Source organism: Rhinolophus ferrumequinum, chromosome 20 (genome assembly GCF_004115265.2).
Source record: "Rhinolophus ferrumequinum isolate MPI-CBG mRhiFer1 chromosome 20, mRhiFer1_v1.p, whole genome shotgun sequence".
Lineage (NCBI taxonomy): Eukaryota > Metazoa > Chordata > Mammalia > Chiroptera > Rhinolophidae > Rhinolophus > Rhinolophus ferrumequinum.
This window is the reverse complement of record NC_046303.1, coordinates 30,654,355-30,678,085: the sequence shown is the minus strand read 5'-3', so window position 1 is coordinate 30,678,085 and position 23,731 is coordinate 30,654,355. Positions and strand designations below refer to the sequence as shown.

The 23,731-nt window shown below is 42.3% G+C and overlaps 1 protein-coding gene across 2 annotated transcripts in view; it reads right to left on the bottom strand.

Annotated features, from left to right (window-relative positions):
* SLC25A13 (solute carrier family 25 member 13) overlaps positions 1 to 20,326 on the bottom strand; it is a 173,498-nt gene extending 153,172 nt beyond the window's left edge. Inside the window, exon 1 of one of the 2 annotated variants that reach the window (XM_033088547.1) lies at positions 20,106 to 20,326. In XM_033088547.1, the coding sequence (XP_032944438.1) occupies positions 20,106 to 20,303 (198 nt within the window). In that variant the 5' untranslated portion in view covers positions 20,304 to 20,326. The remainder of the gene's footprint in view (positions 1 to 20,105) is intronic. The other variant, XM_033088549.1, reaches the window with a different exon arrangement.
* Positions 20,327 to 23,731: the final 3,405 nt, after the last annotated feature.

Sequence of the window (23,731 nt, the reverse complement as noted above, 5' to 3'; positions counted from 1 at the left end):
AGAGTATAACAGTTAAGAAATAAATGGCGGTGTTTTAGCTGTGGGTTCTCTTATGCCAAAATAATTTTAAACACACTAATTTTAGACTTTATTATTGTTATTAAGCTAAAGCTAACATTCCAGTAGATGTTCCCAAGAGTAATAATTTGACAAGAGACAGTATGAGTCTTTCTGAAATAGACATTTTTCTTATATTTTTAACTCCTTATGGAGATAATAGAAGATGCTTGCTCACCCTGACATAAGCAGACATCACCAGCTTTAAAGATATGGGTACCAGTGTGCTGCTAACATGGTGACTTTGGACAAGTCAGTTAACATCTCTGAGTTTTACTTTCCTCATCTATAAAATGGAAAAAATGAGAAAATCTACTTATCTATTTCATAAAGTTATCTTAAGGACCAATTAGAATGAAGAAAAAGTACCTTGTGAATCCTAAAGTGATACATAATGTTGGTAATAATTACTATCTACTCTTAAAAAATATAAGCGGAGAACACAAGTATGTGATAGTTCTAATCCCAAATATGAATGGACGGCAAGAAGGTCCAGCATGTATTCAACTTAGAAATAAGCAACAAAAAAAAGATGACAGGCTAAGAATAAAAACAGTTTATTCAAATTCTATTGGGTTTACCTTGTTTGGGACTCTCTCTGCTTCCTGGGCTTGACTATCCATATCCTTTGCCAGGGTAGGGAAGTTTTCCATCATTATTTCTTCAAAAAGATTTTCAATTCCGTACTCTCTCTCTTTTCCTTCTGGTACCCCTATGATGTGCATGTTGGTACACCTGGTGTTTCCCAAACAAGATGCACCCAAAGAAACCCACACCAAGACACATCATAATTAAAAGGCCAAAAGTTAAAGACAAAGAAAGAATCTTAAAAGCAGCAGGAGAAAAGCAGTTAGTTACCTACAAAGAAGCTCTCATAAGACTGTCAGCTGATTTTTCAACAGAAACTTGGCAGGCCAGAAGGGATTGCCACAAAATATTCAAAGTGATGAAAAGCAGTGACGTACAACCAAGATTTCTCTACCCAGCAAAGCTATCATTTAGAAGAATAGAAGAACAGATAAAGAGCTTCCCAGACAAGAAAAAACTAGAGTTCATCAACACCAAACCAGTATTACAAGGAATCCTGGACTTCTTTAAGATAAAAATAAATAAATAAATGAATAAAATTAATAAAATGATAACTACATATCTATCCACAATTACGTCAATGTAAATGGGTTAAATGCTCCACTCGGAAGAGAGGGTGGCTGAATGGATAAGAAAACAAGACCCTCATATATGCTGCCTATAAGAGACTCACTTCATATCAAAAGACACACACAGATTCAAAGTAAAGAGATGGAAAAAAATATTTCATGAAAATGGAAACAAACCGAAAAATAGCTGGGGTAGCAAAACTTATACCAGACAAAGTAGACTTTAAAACAAAGGTTACGACAAGAGACAAAGAGGGACCTAGTAATCCCACCTCTGGGTATTTATATGAAGAAACTCAAAATGCTACTTTGAGGTGATGTGTGCATCCATATGTTCATTGCAGCATTATTTACAATAACCAAGATATGGAGTCAACCTGGGTTTCCCTGAATGAATAAAGACGAGGAGATAAATATACAGAGGGTGCCAAAAAAAGTATACATATTTTAAGATAGAAAAAACTGCATTACAAGTGTAATACTCGATATATATCAATAACAAAAGTTGATTATAAGTCACATTTGACTTCTGCAGTTACAAGAGGTGCTCAAAGTGGTTACCATCAGCATCCAGACACTTCTGATTACAGCAAACTACTGCTTGAGCAACGCTGACAAAGTGTCCACTTGTATACATTTTCTTGGCACCCCCGGGGTGTGTGTGTGTGTGTCTGTGTGTGTGTATATAAGCAAAATGGAATATTACTCAGCCATAAAAAAGAATGGAATCTTGCCATCTGCAGCAACATGGATGGACCTAGAGGATATTGTGCTGAGTGTAGTAAGTCAGACAAAAAAACACAAACATCATATGATTTCACTTATAAGTGCAATCTAAAGAACAGAATGAATAAACAAACAAAATAGAAACAAACTCAAAGATACAGAGAACACTTTGATGATTGCCAGATGGGACAGGGGTTAGGAATGGGTGAAAAAGGGGAAGGGATTAAGAAGTACAAATTGGCTGTTACACAGTAGTCATGTGGATGTAAAGTAAAGCATAGGAAATATAGTCAATAATATGGTAATAACTCTATATAGTGGCAGGTGGGTACTAGACTAGTCAGCGGGATCACTTCTTAAATTATATAAATTTCTACCACTATGCTGTACACCTGAAATATAAAATATTGAATGTCAATTGTAATTGGAAAATTTTAGAAGGGGTGAAAAAGACGAAGGGGAATAATAGATCCAAATTTCCAGATATAAAACAAGTCAGTCACGGGGATGTAATGTACAGCACAGGGAATACAGTCAATAATATTGTGATAGCGTGGTACGGTGTCAGATAGTTGCTGGACTTATCATTGTGATCACTTCTTTAGGTATATCAATGTTGAATAACTACAGTATACACCTGAAACTAATATACTGTGTTTCCCTAAAAATAAGATGGGGTCTTGTATCAATTTTTGCTCCAAAAGACGCATTAGGGCTTACGTTCAGGTGATGTCATCCTGAAAAATCATGCTAGGGCTTATTTTCGAGTTAGGTCTTATTTTCAGGAAAACACAGTAATATTGTATGTTAGCTATATTTTAATAAAAAAGTTTTTAAAATTAAAATTAAAAATAATTCTATTGATGATCACAGTCTTGTTAGAAACGCTGAAGAATCAGCTTGAGGCTAAGGTGCCACCAGTGATACCCAAAACTATTCCAGAATCACTTGGTGAGAAATCCACCTCAGCTCCCACAACAAAAGCAGACTGCCTGGGTTCCCTGCCAGGTGAGCTGCCACGGGAACTGCACACACAAGCTGCTTCATCACATTTCCCTCTTCTAAATCAAAGTCACATGTGAGCATCTAATTGGCAGAGTTAGGTCACGTGCTTGTGTCCAGGCTGCAAGGAAAGGTGGGAATTAAGTTCTGACCACGTCTGACAGGCAGGCTTTATACTGTAGAGACTTTCTCCAGTACAGGAAAGTTCTGCAAAAAATAATAAGGAGACCTCTGGTTTCCAGAGGTCCTAACAAGTAAAAAGCTACAACACTGAAAAATCGAGCAGTTTCCCTAGATCTGTCAGAGAAGTGAGGTGAGCAGGAAAACCACTGCCCCCAAAATTGAAGAGACAGAAAGGCAGACCTTGAGAACAACAACTTACCACAACAGAAACCCACGATCTGAAACCTCCGCAGGAATCAGTGTCAGAGGAAAACCTGAACTGCAAATGATGAATTGCTGAAGGCTCAAGTGTGGACAAGATGGAGATTTTAAAACTGTAGGGGGACCTAGACATAGGAGGTTACCCACACTTTTGTGAATTTTACCTCCTGGAACTCAAGCTGGTTATTCACTCACAGTGAATAATCGAAGAAAAACCTCCAGGTGGAGGAGAGGAAAGGGAACCATTTTGAAACACATCACAGCATTCTGTTCTTTCTACCTGTTCTGCCCTCAGGAGACACATTATGTCATAAAAGGCCAACCTTCTGAGATATTATCAAAGCCTAATTAACCAGAGGGAAGGGAAATACCTGACTCCAGCCACCCTCCCACCGAAGGAGAATGAACGAAAAACTGAGAAACACTTGGGAAGTGTCCTGTGCAGGGACACAGACTCTCTAACGGACTGAGACCTAATTAGAGGGTGTGGGGACAGAGCCGGGAGTGCAGTTTCCAGGCTCTCGGCCTCACGTGGAAAGGTGCTCACTCGGGTAGTAAATGGCCATCAACTGTGATTGGATGGCCATCAGCTGTGGCTAGTTGGCCATCAGCTGTTACCAGTGAGCCACTGGCCACTAATATAACTGCCGTGGCTACGCTAGCAGCAAATGGGGGCTAGCAAGAAGATGGTGGCTGAGCTAGCAAGAGCGGATTGCAGTTAGCACGGCTGATTGCAGCTAGCAAGTGAGGTTGGCTGGCAGAGAGAAGTGGAGGGCAGGTTGCAGCTAGTGTGGGTCCTGCTTCCTGTGTCTCCAACCCAGCCACCTGCGAGACTATAGTGATATGACTCCCCTATCTATGGCTCCATGGGTGTTCCTTTTGGGCCTCACCATGTTCCGCGTTCTTATGTGGGGAGCAGGAGCAGAGACCCCGCACGACACCCTGCATGACAGAAGGCTTGAGAACAACACTTTCTCTCCCTCTGCCTCCTATGGTCACATCACCAAGGGCCTCTCCACAGCAGTTCCTTTTACCCAGCATATCAGGTCTCTGCTATCAAGAAAAATTACAAGGCATACCAAAAGGCAAAAAACACAATTTGAAGAGACAGAGGAAGCACCAAACTCAGACACAAATATGGCAGGAATGTTGAAATTAGCAGACCAAGAACTTAAAACTATGATTAATATGCTAAGGCTCTAATGGATTAACTAGATGGCATGCAAGGACAGACTGGCAAGGTAAGCAGAAAGATAGTACTCTAAGAAACAGCCAAAAAGAAATGTGAGAGATCAAAAGCACTGTAACAGGAAGGACGAATGCCTGTAATGGGCTTATTAGCAGACCTGACACAACTGAGGAGAGACTCCCCGAGCTTAAAGTTATCTCAACAGAAATTTCCAAAACTGAAGAGCTAAGAGAAAAAAAGATTGGGGGAAAAAACACACAACAAAACGCAGAGCACAACACTAAAGACCTATTGGACAATCACAAAAGGTGTAACATACATATAATGGGACTACCAGAAGGAGAAGAGAGAACAGAAGGAATATTTGAAATAACGATGATTAAGAATTTCACCCAAATCCATGTCAGACATCAAACCACAGATCCAGAAAGATCAGAGAACACCAAGCAGGGTAATCAAAATCACTTTAAATGTTAATAGTCTGAATGTAACAATTAATTAAAAGGCAGAGATTGTCAGAATGCAACAAAAGACAAGACCCAACTATATGCAATCTATAAGAAATTCATTTTAAATATAAAGATGCATAGAGATTAAAAGTAAATGAATGGAGAAATGTACACACTAATGAAAGGAAAGCAGAGTAGTTATATTAATTTCAGACAACGACCGTTTTAAAACGAGGAAAATTATGAGAAATAAAGAGGGATTCTATATAAGGACAAAGAGGATTCTATATAAGGTCAATTCTCCAAGAAGAGGTAACGATCCTCAATGGAACAAAATAGAAATCCTAGAAATAAGACCTACATCAATATAGTCAACTGACCTTTTGACAAAAGAGCAAAGATAGTCTGTTCAACACATGGTGGTGGAACAACTGGACATCCACATGCAAAAAAATGATTCTAGACATAGACCTTTACACGCTTCACAAAGTGGATCACAGAACTCAATGTAAAACTCCTAGGAGGTAAGACAGGAGAAAACCTAGATGGACTTGGATTTGGCGATGACTCTTTCGATGTAACACCACAGGCATGAGCAATAAAAGAGAGAACTGACAAGCTAGACTTAATTAAAATAGAAGTTTCTGCTCTGTGAAAGAGAATGAAAAGATAAGCCAAAAACTGGGATAAAATACTATATGCAAAGGAATAGTCAAGACAGGACTGTCACCCAAAACACACAAAGAACTCTTAAAACTCAATAATAAGAGAACAAACAACCCAATTAAAAAGTGGGCCAAAGCTTAACAGAAACCTCACCAAAGAATATACAGAGAGAGCAAACAAGCATAGGAAAAGATGCTCCCCATCCTATGCCATCAGGGAATTACAAATTAAAACAACGAGATACCACTACACACCTATTAGAACGGCCAAAATCCTCAACACTGACACCACCAAATGCTGGTGAGACTGTGCAGCAAACGGGAACTCTCCTTCATTGCTGGAGGGAATGCAACATGGTACAGGCACTCGAGAAGACAGATGGCGGTTTCTTGCAAAACTAAACCCTTACCATACGATCCAGCATTTATGCTTCTTAGTATTTACCCAAAGGAGTTAAAAACATGTTCATACAAAAACCAGCACACAGATGTTTATAGCTACTTTATTCATAATCGTCAAGACTGTCTTTCAGTCAGTGAATGCGTACATAAACTATGGTTACCTCCAGACAATGGAATATTATTGAGCCCTAAAAGGATACGAGCTGTCAAGCCATGAAAAGACATGGAGGAAACTTAAATGCATGTTACTAAGTGAAAGAAGCCACTCTGAAAGGCTACATACAGTATGATTCCAACTATATGACAGTCTAGAAAAGGGAAAAAAATAAAATGATACTATAATGATGGACAGCGTCATTATAAAATGTATACAAACCCATAAAATGCACAACACCAAGAGTGAACCCTAATGGAAACCATGGACTTAGGGTAATAAGGATGTGTCAATGTAGGTTCATCAATTATAACAAATGTACCACTTTGATGGAGGGTGATGATAATGGGGGCGGTCATGCATGTGTGCCGGCAGGCGGTATACTGAATCTTCCTTTCAGTTTTGCTGTGAACCTAAAACTGATCAAAAACATAGTCTATTAAAACAACAAAACCAAAAAGATCACGGGTAGCGAGGGCCATCAAGATGAACCTGATTAGGCAGTCACTACACACACAACTGTATAAATCTCCCTTTCTAGACTCCTTGAAGAAGGTTGGAGTCTCTTCCTTTCTATTTGAGAAAACTGCACATCAAACAGGTTGATCTGGCCCAAGCCCAGGCCTTTCCCACAGGGCAACAACCCCAGCAGTCAGGTTGCCAGGGTTTCTCAATCTTGGCCCTGTTCACATTTTGAGTCACATCATTCTTTGTGGGAGGCGGCTGTCTGGTGCCTTGTAGGATGTTTAGCAACATCCCTGGACTCTACTCATGGATGCCAGGAGCAACCCCCGCTCCCAGATGTGACAACCAAAAATGTCTCCGGACATTGCCAAATATCCCCTGGGAGCAAAACTCCCCCACCTGCAGTTGAGAACCGCTGCTTTAGACGGTGCTGCTCCACCTGCTCTGCTCATTCATGCACCACAATAGCCTGGGGGAAGCCTATCATGTACCAGGCCCAGCGCCAGGCACTGAGGAGAAAACGCCAAATAAACCAGAGGTCCCGCCCCATGGGAGGAAAGACGGGCTTATCAACAAGTGAATGGTACAAAGTGTGTGCTGATCCGTACTAGTGTCACAAAGCAGAGCGGTGGCAGAACTAAGATCATAATTCTGCAGGAGTTGGGAGTCGCGGAGGCAAAGTCTTTGGAGCTGGATCACTTGTTATTGATTATAGCAATGAAGCCTGACCTGCTATCTGTTACTGGGCCCTTACGGCGATGCTAGGCATAGTGCTAAGAGCTTTACATCTGATCTCATTGAAACATCACTAAAACTCTTCCAGGTGAAGAGTCATTAATAACCCCATGTTTGAGATGAGGACACGGAGGCATTTTAGACACTTAGTCTTAAATGAGTAGTAGCAAATCACAGGGCCAAAAATAACCCTGGGAGCCAGGTCGCTTTGACACTAATTATGATACAAGAATTTGGCAGCAAAGATGGGGGACTTTAAACTATCCTGTGAATTGTGCTACTGGACAACACTGTAACTCAAAGTTATTTAAAACAAAGTCTTTTTGATTTGGCATTATGATACATACATGCCCAAGGTTCAGTAGAAGACAGATTTGCCTAATGCAGAATATTATTCTGCCTAATGCAGAATATGTGCTGAACTCAGTCTCAATTTTTTTTTTAAAGCATCAAGGTTACAGTATAATTAGGAAGCAGCTGCAATTCTAATTACTGCTTCCAACATAATTTGTTACATATTAGCAAGTGTCAAATTACTACTGCTCCTTAAATGAATAAAAACTGATTGTGCTGTTCTGAAGACTGGGATGTGTGTTCCTGGTGGGGAACAAAGGAATATAAAAAGTATATGACATATTTATAAAGTGCTGAAAGGTTCTACTTAGGAGATCACAAATTGCTGGAGCCCAGATAATGCCATAAACGTTAAAATGGCTTCTGGGAGAGAATAGCTAACTTAATAAATGCAGAGGAAAGCAGCAAATCAAAAGACAATAGAAAAGTTGCTTCCACTAAATAATACCTTACCTGTTCACAATTCTGCTGTACATCAACATCATATAACCGAAGAATAGTCAGGAACCCCGGGGAAGCCAAAAGAAAAAGGACAGGAGCCCTCTGCACAGCCAGATCTTTGTCCCACAGATTGTACAATTTCATTCGAATAAGCCCTCCTCCGCTCTCTCCCACAACCCGCGGACTCCTGACATGACTCTGAGCGACTTGTGTGTTTCAGATCCACAGCTCACCCTTCCATAAAGCTTTCTGTGTCCCAGGCCCAGCTCCGAGCTTTATAAGCAGGAGCACAGTGAACACCCCAATAGCCTTAGGAGGTAACTACACATGTGCCCCTATTGCTGATGAGGAAGTGGAGATACAGAAAGGTTGAGTAACTTTCGCAGAGCCAAATGTGAACAGAGTCCATGAGTTCAACCATACGTTATACAGGCTTTCAGAAGAAAAGGGGTTGAGAGAGCAAGAGAGCCTACAGATTAAAAGAAAATTAAGACATATCAACCAATTGCAATGCCTGAGCCTTATGTAGATGACAATTCAAGTAACTGTTTTTTAAAAATTATAAGGCAATAGGGGAAATGCGTAAAATGTGTACAGAAATTTGACGGTACTGGGAAAAAAAAATCACTGACATTTTTTTAGATGTGATGATATTTTCGTTATGCATTTTAAAAATCTGTGTTAGCGATACATCCTGATATTTACAGATACCGTGATACAATGTTGGGCATTTGCTTTGAAAAAAATGGGGGGATGGAAGGAGAGAGGGTGTGGCATAAGTGAAACAATATTGGCCACTAATAATTACTGAAACTGGCCAGATAGAGCATAAGGGTTTGTTATACTCTTCTATTTTTGCACATGATGGAAAATTTCCATAATGAGAAGTTTCAAAAATGCTGCTATTCTTTTAAGGCCTACATCAAATGGCAATTCCTCCAGGAAGATTTTCCAGATTCCCCTCGTAGACTGCTATTTGTACCTATTTTATGGAGTTTGCAATTTGACAAATTCTCACTATTGCTAATCATTCATATGACCTCCTATTTTCTTATCGATGTGTGTGTGTGTGTGTGTGTGTGTGTGTGTGTGTGTGTGAGTGAGAGAGAGAGAGAAAGCAAACACGAGAATAAGGATTGAATGAAAGTAGCACAACTTGGGATAGAATCTAGCAGTGCCTTGCTTCCCAGTGACTTGTATCCTTTCCATCTTCACAGTGGCCCGCTGATGGCTGACAGAGTCATCAGCGGACAGCTGAGCCCTACGGAGAGGCTCTCCTGGCTTTCTGAACTAATCAGATTTCCTCTTAAGAATGTGAACCAGCAGAGGGTCTGGCTGAGCTGGCAGCAGGTCCCACTGGCTGCTGATGTGGCATCAGTGAAGGTTCATGACCTCCTGTGTTTGAACAACAACAAAAATGAAACTGGCTCCCTACCTTTCATCCTATGTCAAAATAATTGCAGATAACCAAATTTAACGTTCAAAAAAAGAGAGAGCTAGAGAGACTTACGAAGAGTGCTGGAAAAACACAAGTGGTTTCTTATGTCATAAAAAGTGAGGAAGCTGTGTTTAAACATGACAGAGAACCCAGAATCCATACAACCCAGAAACTGTAAAGGAAAAGATTAATAAATGTAGAGCATTTTTTTTTAAGTCAAAAGTATGAACCAGTTAAACATCAAACAACGGCAACAAAATAGTGTGTAACAGGACAGAGGGCCAAGGTTCTTAATTTTAAAGTGTTCTTTAAAGAACAAATCGATGTGAAAAGGCAAATAACCCAGTAGAAAACGGGGGAAAGGTCAAGAGCAGGCTCTTCTCAAACGGCCGGTGGACACCCAAAATGGACTAACAGAAATCTCCAAGAAGCACCACAGAAAGAGACCCAAAGCTGAGCTTTTACTTCTGGAACTGAGATGAAAAGCAAAGCGAGAAAGTGGAGTCCTCCAACACAGCTGGAGTTGACAAAAGTCAACTTCATCCTGCAATAAAATAAGTGTGTGAATCCTCACAAGGAATGAATGTCCCTGCCTGCGGGCCTGGCAAAGTCAGATAAGAGACCTGATATGTCACCAGCCTTTCCTTTCGAGCCACCTCCACGACCCAGTTAGCTCGATTTAAAAGACCTATCAACCAAATGCCATGTGTGGACTGTGTCTGAATCTTGATTAGAACAAACCAACGGTAAAAACTATAAACTGAGGATATGGGTCTTAACATCCTTACAGGTGCTTCAGGGAATGGGGAAATAAAACCAAGACCTCTTTTCTTAAAATGGAAGGGAAGAACTAAATAAACAAAATGGGCCCACCAATTTAGAGAAATGACAAGAAACACTCCCGTCTCTGACAGCTCTAAGTTAAACAAACAAACCAGGCTTCCCTTTCTCCCTGCTACACTGTTGCCATAGCTTTATGGCCAGGAATTAGAACAGGGGTTGGATAAGTCCCATTCACAAACTGCTGTGAAACACACGAGAAGGGAGTGAGTGCACTCCAACCGCCAAGGTCAAGGACACATGGGCAGGCTGAAGAGATTAAACTCCATTCTGCAGGCAACATGAAGCTACACTGTGCAGCAAGGCAAATGAAAGAGGGCAGTGCAGTACAGTGGTTATGTGCATGGACTCTGGAGCTAGGGTGCCTCTGTTCAAATCACAGCTCTGCCACTCGTAAACTGTGTAACCTTGGACAAGTCACGTAATGTCTCTGCCTCACTGTATACATGAGTTTCCCCATCATGTATAATGAAGACGATAACAGCACTTACATGTCATAGGATTGGTATGAAGATTAAATTACTTCATGTACAAAGTGCCTAGAACAATGCCTGGCTTTCATAAGCGCTATATAAATGTAAGCTGCTGTTTTTATTGCTATTTGCATAGCTTTTCTGAGCCTTAAGTTTCTCTGTCAAAAGAGGTTACACCTTCCCTGCTACCTTGTAGGTGATTATAAAGATTAAATAATGAAGCTTGGGTCTTCACATTAGCTGGCTATTTTAATCCCTGTAGACTGAGTTCTTGAAAACAAGTCCAACAGCTTACCCATTTGGGGAAGCCCAGCACTAGCACAGGAGCTGGCAGATGGTTGGTATCAATAATACACTCGAATTCCTTTTTAAAAAACTGTGAAGTGCTCTACCCATGAACATAGTACTGCTATTAATGTGGCAAGAAGAGCCAGTCGTAGAAGCTTCCTTTGACAGTTCTGGGCTGAATGGAGTGAAGTAGTACAGGGAAGAGACCAAAAGGGAAGACCAGCTTGGAAGCTATGGCAACACTGCAGCTAAAAAGTAATGAGGACCTGAACATAAATTTTGGAAGAGACAGGACACACTTGCTCAGGGAAGCAGAAGGGTTTAACTGACCTATCTCTTTGCCCACATCCAAATTCCTGCCAATGATGTTCTCTCCTGGCTGCCCACAACAGGTACGTAGGAAATTAAGTTCCAGGCTGAGAGTGAGGAATGACCAAGAAGATCAATTCAATTCTAGGTAAGCAAAGTTGGACATATCTTGGAGACAGACAAGTTGAGATTTCCAACAAACAGCTGTAAACGCAAGGCCGGTGCTTGAGGCGCTAGCATGGAGCCATCACGCTTCGGATGGAAGAAGACCTCAGGCCGAGCCTTGGGGGACACCAACATTTCAGGGGGAAGCAGAAGGACCAAAAGAAGGCTGCAAAGGAGAATAAAGGCATAATATGAGAGTGAAGAGGCCCACCACGAGAGGGGATCAGGACAGCTGATAGGTGTTCCAGGAAAGAAGGGTTGTGATACAGGGTCCCGTGAGGCCAGAAATAAGGACAGGCCAACAGGTTTACAACTGAGTGACCTTTAGGAGAGAATGTCAAAAAAGAGACCAGGCATAAGTTCAATTTCAGGAACTTTAAGGAGAAGCAGGCAGTAAATTAACGGAGAAAAGTACAACCCCCTATATAACAAGCACACATTCCCTTAAATAATAATTCAGAGATGTTTTCCAAAACAATACTCTAGCCCCAAATGTGGAATCAAAATGAGCCTGAAGAATCCAAAAATGTATACTGAATTTTGTCACTGTGCATTTATTGTGCAAGAAGTTGAACTGACTGACGACAACCTATTCAAAAGGTGCTGCACCCTTGGTTTAGAAAGGCAGCTACATTTAATGACACAGTACCGAGAGTTCCAGACCAAGAGTCTTCAAACTTGAATGTGCATACAATCCCCTGGGGATCTAGTTTAAAACTGCAGACTCTTTGGCCTGGGGTGAGTCAAAAGATGCTGTGATTCTAACAAAAACTCCCAAGTAAAACCAGTGCTGCTGGTCCTGGGACCAGAAACTTCCAGTAACAAGGCTCCAAAACGACCACTCAGAGAATCTGATTATTGAAGCAGCTACACTGGCTAGCCATTCTTGTATTTCGTGGACCCTACGCTTAAGAAAAGCACACCATGTTTTGTTCAGGTAGGCCAAATAGCTATGTCCCCTGCTTTTCAGTTAGGTAGAAATGTCCCACCGTCTCCAACAAACATCTCTTAATATTCCCTCAGGACTTCATAATTCCCCACGTGCTTTCACACGTTATATTTCATCTGCTCATCCCAGATGTCAGAGATGGTCCCTGTTTTCCGTATGGTGATACTAAGCACCCAGAAAAGTTAGCATCAGTGAAGGCAGCGGGCCTACGGCCCAGGTTCTGATGCCTTCTAGGCAAGGGCTGTTTCACTAAACCAGAGCTGTGGATTAAAAAAAAATAAAAAGTTCTCAAAGCCCCTTCCCACAGGAGAGAGCAGTTGTGTGCTGACTGAGCAGTCGGGGGTCCTCTGCAGCTCAGCCTACAGCTGTGGCCTGGATCAGACATATGCACATCACATGTCTAACTCGGAGCAATTACCAAAGATGTACCTGGAGTCACAGGCCTGTTCAAATCAGACTTAGGATGGGGTTCAGGACACATGACCTCAAAATATAGCACCTCCGCGTATTGAATATCTTATGCTGAAGTAGTGTGAGAAAACAGCAGAAGCGGGAAGGTCATTTTGATCTTGACCCCAACCACCAGCACACGCTCCTTCCCGGAAACTAGTCATAAAACTCCCAGGTGAAAGGTCTCCCTCCCTGTATCGGGCGGAGAGAAGACATTCTTATCATCGGAGGTGGGGCACTGGGGGCTGAGAAATCTGTACAAACCAACCTTGTTAAACTAAACCTCGTCTTCTTCATTACTTCTTCACCACTTACTACCCCTAACCTAACTTTGTCTTATCAATTCTTCACCAATTTACTGTTTCTTTGTCCAAAAGGAATAAAAGCCTCCACTCTTCGTGGTCTTCATTCCCTTGTGAAGGCTCCCAGGTGTGTGCAAAAATTCAATAAAATCTGGTATGCTGTTTCTCCTGTTAAGTTGTTTTTGTCAGCTTAATTTTCAGACCCAGCCAAGGACCCTAGAAGGGTCGAGGGAAACTTTTTCCTCCCCTACACTTATTTATGTTTTCTAGACTTATAATTGTCCTACAAATTTTACTGCACAAGTCTGAAGCAAAAGATATTTTACCATAAAACAGTAAGTGTATCTTGAAATATCTGTCTCATATCAAGTCAACAGTTTTCATAGATAACATGTGGAAACTGCCTACATGTGGAAATCAAGACAAAGCTACCAGCCTAATAACAGTCATTAAATAGAGTGGTTTATTTAGGTTGAATTGCTAAGAATTTCAACACTGCCTACTTTGCTATGTTGTCAGCACCTAAAGTCAAAAGGAACCATCCAGACCTATTTTCGCTCATGCAACAGCACAGCAAATTTCCAAAGGAAATGGCAAGTATGAGCAACTCTATCTCTTAAACGTTTCCAATCAACAAACCAGACCACCACTCTACAAATCAGACACTGAGAATAATTCTGAGCTAACAGACCAAAGCCACCATTAACGGGGTCGGTTTGACCCAAAAACAAGGTCTGGTTAAACAGGTGTCGGGACAGAGCCAGGAGTGCAGTTTCCAGGCTCTTGCCCTCACATGGAAAGGTGCTCAGTCGGGTAGTAAATGGCCATCAACTGTGATTGGATGGCCATCAGCTGTGGCTAGTTGGCCATCAGCTGTAACCAGTGAGCCACGGGCCACTAATATAACTGCTGTGGCTACGCTAGCAGAAAAATGGGGGGCTAGCAAGAAGATGGTGGCTGAGCCTGCAAGCGGCGCAGTGAGGGTTGCGGATCGTGTGGCTCCTGTTTCCTGCGTCTCCAACCCAGTTGCCAGCGAGACTATAGTGATATGACTCCCCTATCTATGGCTCCGTGGGTGTTCCTTTTTGGCCTCACCATGTCCTGCGTTCTTATGTGGGGAGCGGGATCAGAGATCCCGCATGACGCCCCGCGTGACACAGGCCACAGAAAAGGTTTGTTCAAGTGCTGTTAAATATTTTGCTGAGGGCATTATGTCACTGTCACAAGGCACACTACTTACTCCCAAGCAGAACCAACATGTATCTGCAAACGCATACATCCCTCTGTTCTAAGAACCCACCAAAGGCAACCAAGGAAACATGGCAGGAAGGATAGGTGCTTATGAATCAGTAGAGTAGGAAGGGACCATGCTCAGTGGGCCTAATCCTCACAGATAGTGGAGAACACAGGAAGGAATAATTCCATTTAAGAGTTCATGGGACAAAAAGTCAAAGAAGCAGAAGGAGTCAGAACCCCCACCCCCCTTGCAATCTTATAGAAGACAACAATATCCAAAAAGACCTCCTCCCTGATTTTCTTACACTACACATTGACTTACAACGCTTCCCACCTCCCTGTTCTGTATTTACTAACCAACGCTTGTAAAGCTATGTGACCTCAGTTTGGTAGGAAACACACCAAATTAAGGTTGTCAGGGGAAAGGCTTCAAGGCCAGTTATTCTTTGCAAGTTTTCTCTCCTTAAACACCTACTCTGATCTGGAAAACCACTTCACAGGAGGAAAAAATGAGCTTTTAATCAATCTGGTGATAAAACCTATATTCTAGGATAATTACAAAACTGTATCAACTTGATGCCTAAGCACCAAGGTTATACAGGGCAGAAAGACTGAAAAGAAATTGTCAAGAAAGAAGAGAACTTGTAGGGACCCTTACACACCCTTCCTCTGAATTGACATACCAGGGATTTTCATTTATCTCACTGCATTCCTTCCTTATCCCAAGAAGGAACCATCAGAGGATCAACAGAAGCAACGAGTAGGATAACATCTAGAGCAGTGGTCTTAGAAGCACATTTGATTCACCTGGGGAGCTTTTAAATGCCTTGAGGCTCAGGCCACATTTTAGACCAATTAAATTAGAACAGCTGGGTAAGACCCAGGCAACAGCATTTTTATATGACCATAATATGCTGACAACCCCTGGCCTACAACAGTGCAGAAAGCAAAGGGATTTCAAGAGAATGTGGGCCACTTACAAGTTTTTCTAGGATACCATTTCGTCACTTGATAAAAGTGGACAGACCTGATGAGGGAGAAATGAAGATCATGTGTTATATAAAACCCAAGGCCTATCCACTGCCATCAATTTAAGAAACACTAAATCTAAACATCAGTGAAACCACAGACACATACCATCATCTGCGTAGCATAAAACCAACTCAAGAATTCCTTCCTGCCTAGCACAAAAACTGGTCTGCTCTATTCTATTACCAAATGCAAACTGGTCTGCTCTATTCTATTACCAAATGCAAACTGGTCTGCTCTATTCTATTACCAAATGCCCGGCAGGTTTTTACCATAAGGGAGAGGAAACCTTCAATCTGAAGAATATCCTTAAGAAACTCAATCACATTTGATCCTCAAAAACAAACCTCTGAAGAGGGTCTTGTTATAGATGAGAAATATGAAAAACATGGAGGTTAAGTATATAGCCCAAGTACTAAATAGTGAACATTTGGGTTAAAATTTTTACAAAGGGGATGTGATGGTGATGATAGTTGCACAACTCTGTGAAGACACAAAAAACACCATTGAATTGTATACTTTCAATGGGTGAGCTGTATGGTATATGAACTATATCTCAATAAAGCTGCTTAAAAAAGGTATATGATAATCTGTGGCCTGCACCATCTATTAGAAAAGCCACTCAACCAACTAACAATGCAGTGGAGCATATACCATCTGCCAGAGGATTCTACATATACAAAGTACTGGGCTGTGATGATCAGGAAATATGCATGTCCACCATTGATGGTGTGTGAACCCTCACATGCACCTTTGCAAACGGAACTCTTTTTAAGGCCTGGTTGGAGAGGAATTCAGAGCAGAGACTCTGAACACAGACTGGAAAGGTTCAGGTGCAGGCTGTATCGCTTACTCGCTGTACATCCTTAAGGAAATTACTTGATCTCTCTGGACTTCAGTTTAAAATGAGGACAAAACTAGAAGGCACCTACTTCTTGGTATTAGGAAAATTAACTGAGGATTATTTATAAAGCACTTGGGAAAGTGCCTGGCACACAGTAGGCACTATGTAAGTGGTTCTTAAATAAAAGTCTGGTTTACACTGAGGACCCTAATTTCCCCTCCTAAGCCATCTCCCCATTGCCCATATATTCTACCCTACACCATGCTAAACTACAAGGCAGGCAATATGGTAGACAGGGTAAGAGCATAGGCTCTGGAGCCAGACTGACTGGATTTGTGCCCCTGCTCCTTCACTTCCTAATGATCAGCTCTTAGGCCACTTACATCACCTGTTGGTGTCTCAGTCTTCACCTGTAAACCAGGGATGATACTATATACCTCATAGGACCGTTAGAGGCACTGAGTTAATAGTGAAAAGCATTTAGAACCAAGTCTCGATCACCTGTAAACCAGGGATGATACCATATACCTCATAGGACCGTTAGAGGCACTGAGTTAATAGTGAAAAGCATTTAGAACCAAGTCTCATATCTCATAAGCACTCCGTAATTGTTAGAAGCTCTTTGATTTGTTTTATTACCTGCTATCCCCTAACTGTGGTATGTGCTCTCAATTCTCTACCTTTCACTGCAATGGGTCTTGACTCTTCCCCCATCCATTCCTTCCTACAAAAGTAAGCAGGAGAGAAGGGAAGCTTTTTGAGTTCTTCTCGCAACACCAAGAGTTTTAGACCAATGTTACTTCATGAAAAAAAAGCAAATACCTCTTGCATCATTAAGTATTACTCTTCACATAGAAATCGAAACAAAAAGCAGAGTAAAGACTAGGTTCTCAGCCTTCCTATTTAATAAGAAGAGGGATATGAATAAGTAGTTACATTTGAGTACATGAAAGACCAAGGAAACTAATAAATGGACAAGAGATCAAGAAACTGCTAGTTGTGGCTAACTTCATCCAGAAACCAACAAATCCGCTTAAATATTCAAACAATTCACCACATTGAGTGCTGGCATGCACCTACAATGGTTGAGTTCAAGAATCTTGGACCAATTTCTTAGATACTCCAATGAAGTGAGCTTCTCTCCTAGTCAGGCTCCTAAGTTTTAAGAGGATGAGATTGTTAAGCCTCTGGCTCTGTGTTCAACATGGAATAATACTAAATGCATTCCAGAAAAAAAAGCAGAAAGCATGACCAGTAACTCGTGCTGCCCATCACTGACTAGCAGACAGAATTACCCCACAAATATAGTGACCAAAGGCAACTACGTAAATAAGGGGCACTCTTGCACTACAGGAGACCAGAACAGCTCACGTGGGGGCCTTTTAAGAGTACATTTACCGTATTGCCCTTGAGTTACAATGACGGATATGATAAGAAATGGCCTTAGGGAACCCACAGACATGTATTTGTGGTCATGAGGTAGTATGTAACACAGTTTGCTCACAGCATGTAAAAGGACGTAGGGAGAGGCTGCCCTCAGATAGCAGTACAAGGAAACCTCTCTCGTAAGTAACTTACCTCACTGATTGTTTCCTCTTTGCTTTGGCTACTAGAAAATTCAGTCACCTCTAACAAGTACATCTGTATTTTCTACTAACCTTAGTCCTGGCTTCATCTTACTTTCCCTTTATCCTGTTTTTCTCAACTACTCTGACTTGATTTTGATGTCCGGTTGGATTATAAATATATGTATATGTGACGTGAGCCATCAAACATCCTGAAAAGAGGCAAGTTTAAATAAATGAAAAAAAACAAAAACACAAGTTTCCAAAGAGTAAAAATGAAATGTGTCATCTTCCCTGACTCTCACTACTTGGCTAAAATTCAAATGCACTTATTGATATGATGTGACACTTTAATAAAAACACAACCAAAAAGTTAAACCTGCCTCCCTGTCACTTATCTTACTTCATACTAGTTAATCAGTCTCATATCCCAATTATATGCAGATTTCTCAATCTAGGTTGCTCAATTATTTTACATCCAAATTAAGTAAATTTATTTAGTTCATCTACAGATATAGAAAAATGACAGTAAAGTATGGGTATCTACTCCCACCTGAAAGAAGTCACCTGGAAGGAACTAATTCACACCAAACCATATACTCTGATTTCACCTAAATGTAATGCAAAGAAAAGATCAAGGGCTATTGCGCTTGAAAGGGTTAATGTGGCTTCCAAAATGACTCCCTGTGATCTTCTGAGAATCTTCATGAAACAGTTACATATACCTGTGTCTTCACACACAATACACCCACACACACCCACAGCCCACTCCTGTGGATGGAACTCAGAGTAACTACAGAAAAGAGAAAGGCCACTTAGGACACATAGTTTAAGAACATGAAGAATCCTGCAGATTTTGGGAGCCTGGAGAAACTTAAGTCATAGAACAGCATTTAAATGTATTTGTCTGCTTACAATTTCCATTGCAAATGTGATTAGTTTGCTTGAATAAACAGGAATATGATGTGTTGGCCATGTTTTCCTCCTGAGGGTTATCACAGAGTTTTGATTAAGGACAAATGTTTGAAATGTTGGGTATATTTAAGTTCACTGCACTTAAAATGAGCTAAGAAGTTGTATAGGCTTGATTAAAGGGCTGCCTTCATGAACTTAAAATTAAAAGCAATAAATTCCAATGATTCAAGTGATTGGGACTAAATATGGTATTCTGCCAGAAAAGTTGAAATGGAGTCCAAAGAGACTGAAATGGTGTCCAGGTTTCAAGAAATGGTGAAAGAGGAAAGGTCAAGCTGTCGGAGTTGCCTTTCCTCTGGGTTAGTGAATGATTCACATTACGCAGAATTCCTTTTAAGTAGAACTTCACAGGAGTTAGAGGCTCCCAGGACAATCTGTTTTGTCATTTCTAAAAAGAAGCCTCTCAAACGCTCAGAGGCCGGTATGTAAGTGTTGTCAGATGGGGAGAGTGGGGAGAAGGATGAGAAAGGTGGGGGTTGCGGGGTGGGGGGGGTCCTCTGAAGTTTGTCCGCAGACTCGCGCAGGCCAACTCTCCCAAGCCATCTCCAAAACGGAAGTCAAGGTGACTTCCTCACCCGCGGGAGGGCGGAGTCTTTGAAACCTAAGAGGATCAGGCTTCAGCCCCGGCTGTGCCCCCTGAAAGCAGCAGCCCGGGTCAACTACAACCGGGGTCAGGAGCAGGATCGCGCTGGGGTGGCCCAGGGGACCTACTGACCCCGGTCCCTCCCCCGCCCCAGGCGCACCGGCTTCTCCTCGCCGGCCTTGACTCAGCCCGCCTGGCGCCGATCAGGCACCGACTCCCAACCCGGGCCAAGTGGGAGGGTGCAGCCTGCAAAGTTTCTGCCGCAAGGTCGGGCCTCGGTCCCCGCACGGGCTGCCTGTCCTGCCCGGGAGTGGTGATCACCTCCCTCCTCCCGCTGCTGCAAGGTGGAACGGCTGCCCCGCGCCCCTTTCTATTTGCTTTCCCCGTTGCACCAACCGGGCACGTGAACGCCCGAGCCTCCAGCGCCTCCGGGCCGGATCCGGCCAGCGCGTTCCTCGGGGCAAAGGGCCGACGCTTACCTTGGCGGCCGCCATGCTTCGCTCCAGGTGCGGGCGGCTGCGGGATCCTCTCACCCGCGCGCTCGCACTGCAGGCCTGGAGGCTCACTTCCCGACCCGGCGGCGGCGGAGGCGGTGATACTGCCCGGCGGCGTGCGCGCCCGGCCTGCTTCCCCACGCCCTCCCGCCCGCGCGGGTCATGCGGGCGCCGCCAGCCCATTGGCTGGACCCAGCCCGGGCCGCTGCAGCGCGCGTGATCCACCCGGGCTCTGCCCTGCGGCTGGGGCGGGCCTGGGTCCGCCGGCGGCGGAGTGGACGCCGGCACGTGACCCAGGCTGAGCTGTCCAGCAGCGGCGACCTGCGGGGGCTGAGAAGCGGGAGGGGTGCCAGCCTGTCTCCTGGGGGCAGTTGGACCTCTAAGGGCTTCAGCTGGTACCAGGGGCTACTACAGGGTCCCCAAGACCCACAAGAGGTCACACAGCCTAGGAAAGTTGAGAACTACACTAGGTCACATGTTTAGCCAGCTTTTCCATGTCGGTTCCCTTTCAAGAAACTCCATTCTGCACTGTCATATAATGGATCCAAAAGCATTGACCAGTTGAAGGGAAGATAGCAAAGTCATGTCCCTGGCAATCCCACTTGTAGGTCAAATCTGGAAAACTAGATGTGCCAAACAGATGTATATAGTGCAGAACATAGATTTGTGAAGCTACATTCCAGACCTGCATATTAGGACGCTAGAGGTCAAAAGATCCACCTCCCCCCCGACCCCCCAAAAAATGCCCTACTACAATAAATAGGTGAAAATCTTAATGGAAAAATGAAATGTATCACCTCCAGAGATCTTATTCCTTTTCATCAGAATTTCATTTGTCTCTGCCATCAAAATTTATAATTAAGGCAATGGTGGTCAGGGAAAAGGGCTTTCAATATTTTGTGAATTATAAATATAACCTATCAGTGAAAGTGGGTTTTTTCACTAATCATTTTAATTAATCAACAATGAGTGAGTGCCTACTATGTGCCAGGCACTGTGCTAGATGCTAGGAATACCAACATGACTTGAAAGATGGTCCCAGTCCTTAAACAGCTTAAGGGCTACCCCCGAAGGAGGACATATAAATAGTTAACCTGCACTATGGGTACCTTGAGGACTGGGGCAGACTCTTAAAGGAGAGGATGCCTAAGCTAAATGCTATAAAATGGCTGTGCATTAGTCCAGTGAGGTGGAGGGAAAAGGTTTTCCAGCCAGAGAAAATGAGAAGTAGGAAGCCCAGAAATTGCCCACAGCAAGTTATGAAAGTGGTTGGTCGTGATAGGTAACTTGAGCGGTGGGACTAGAAGGAGAGAAGTCTGGACAGGCAGGTAGGGACTATGTCATGGAGGGTGTTGGGTGCCATGATGAAGGGTGTGCACCTTAACTAAAAGGCTTTAAGGCAGAAAGTACATAGCGTGACCAATTTATCATTTAGATAGATCAGTCTGCTTGCAGTGAGGAGGATGAGGCAAGACTGAACTATTGGAACACCCAGACAAGATAGGCTGGAACCTGACACTAAAGACGGGATAGGGCTAGACGAATACATAGGAGGCGAAATTAATCAGCCATGATACCTGATTATATGTGGGTGTGGGAGAGAGAAAGGAGTCATAGTGTCTTGCACATGTCTTGCACACGAGGATGTGGATGCTGGAAAGACGCCAGAGATCAATAATACACGAGTGTTTTGAAGTGTGTGTGTCTGTCTGTAAGGAGAGTGTATGTGTAATATACAAATTATGTTGTAAAAGCCAAATAAAGGAGCATTTCAAAAAAGAGCAATTGACTCTTAAGAGGTCTAACAAAGCCCCAAAAGACTCGAACGTGTTCCTAAGCAGAGGAAAATGATCAAGCAAAGAGTGAAAGAATAAAAACAAGCGCAAAATCAGGAGAATTGAGAGAGAAAAGGATACCAGTGGATGAGCCTAAAGCTTATGTGAAGGGATGACCCCAGTTGCTCCAAAGGGATTTAAAAGATGCAGAGAAAATACAACCTCATGTAACCAAGATCACATCATATACTGCATATTTATTTTTAAGAGCATCACAGAAGCTCACCTTTTATAGTATAAATGAACTTTAAAAAAATTTTAAAGGTAATAAAATACATATAAAATAAAATCTATCTAACCAATTATAACTGTATGGTTCAGTAGTATTAAGCACATTCACATCTGTTGGGCAACCAATCTCCAAACTCTTTTCATCTTGCAAAACTAAAACTCTGTGCCTCTTCAGCAACCACCCTCATTCCACCCTCCCCCTAGCCTTTGGCAACCACCATTCTACTTTCTGTCTCTGTAAATTTGACTACTCTAGGTACTTCATAAAAGTAGAATCATATAGTATTTGTCTTTTTGTAACTGGCTTATTTCATTTATTATAGCATAATGTCCTCAAGTTTCAACTATGTTGTAGCATGTGTCAGAATTTTAAGACTCTTTAAAACTGAATAATATTCCCTTACATTAAAAAAAAAATCAAGAATCTATTAGATTTTTTTTTTCTTGAAAACTTGGAAGACTCAGGAAATCTTAGTAATGATGAAAAAAATAACTCATCAACTTACCAACAGAGTTAGCCACTATTAACGTTTTACTGTACTTTCTTCAAGTCTTGATGTCTTTATGTGTGTATGTAGAGAGAGTCATATTTTTAAATTTAAATACAAGATTCATAATCTATGTACACATTTTTCTATGACTGCTCCACCACAGCTACCACAAATTTCGTGGCTTACAACAACAGAAATTAATCTCTTACAATTCTGGAGATCAGAATTCCACCATGGGACTGAAGGGGCTAAAATTAAGGTGCCAACGGGGCCATGCCATCTCCAGGAGAATTAAACAAGAACCTCTTTCTTTGCTTTTTCTAGGGGCTCGTGGCCCCTGCCTCCACCTTCAAAGCCAGTGTACATAGCATCTTCTCTTTGCCTCTGCTTCCCTGACATGTGACCTCCCTCTGATAAGGACACTTGTGATGCTGTTGAGGGTCCCCCGGATAATCCAAGAGACTCCAGATCCTTAACTTAATCACCTCTGCAAACTCTCTGCCCCGTAAGGTAAATTCGTAGGCTCTAGAGATTAGGGTGTGGGCAGCTTATGGGGTCCATTAGTCCACCTATCAAACCTACCTATCACGCTATGGATGCAAGTGTATCCACATACAAATGAAAGTGTATTTGAACTTACATTTGGAGTCAGACTCAGTTAATGAAGCTTCCTTCTTTATTCTAGAATTCCCCAAAATATGAAATTTTCAAAAAGTTAAACTGTCACGAGCCCTAAAACAAGAAAGATGTTCCTTGCCTTCCAGATGACTTGCAAACAATAGCATGACACGAAACATCAGCTAAGAGAAAGTATAATAAGCTGGCTGGACACCTGCCACTTTGTCTTGTCCTGACAGCTTTAGGTGCCCTTCTGATCAGTAAATTGTCTCATACTTGTTCCTCCTGTCTGTCCCCAGACTACCCTTTTCGCTCCCATTTCAAAGTACCTGGCAACTGAATTTCAACTGAAGAGGTCCTGTTTGGGTTGAATTGTGTCCCCCTAAAGTCCCAAAGCCCATTACCTCAGAGTGTGATTTATTTGGAAATTGAGATG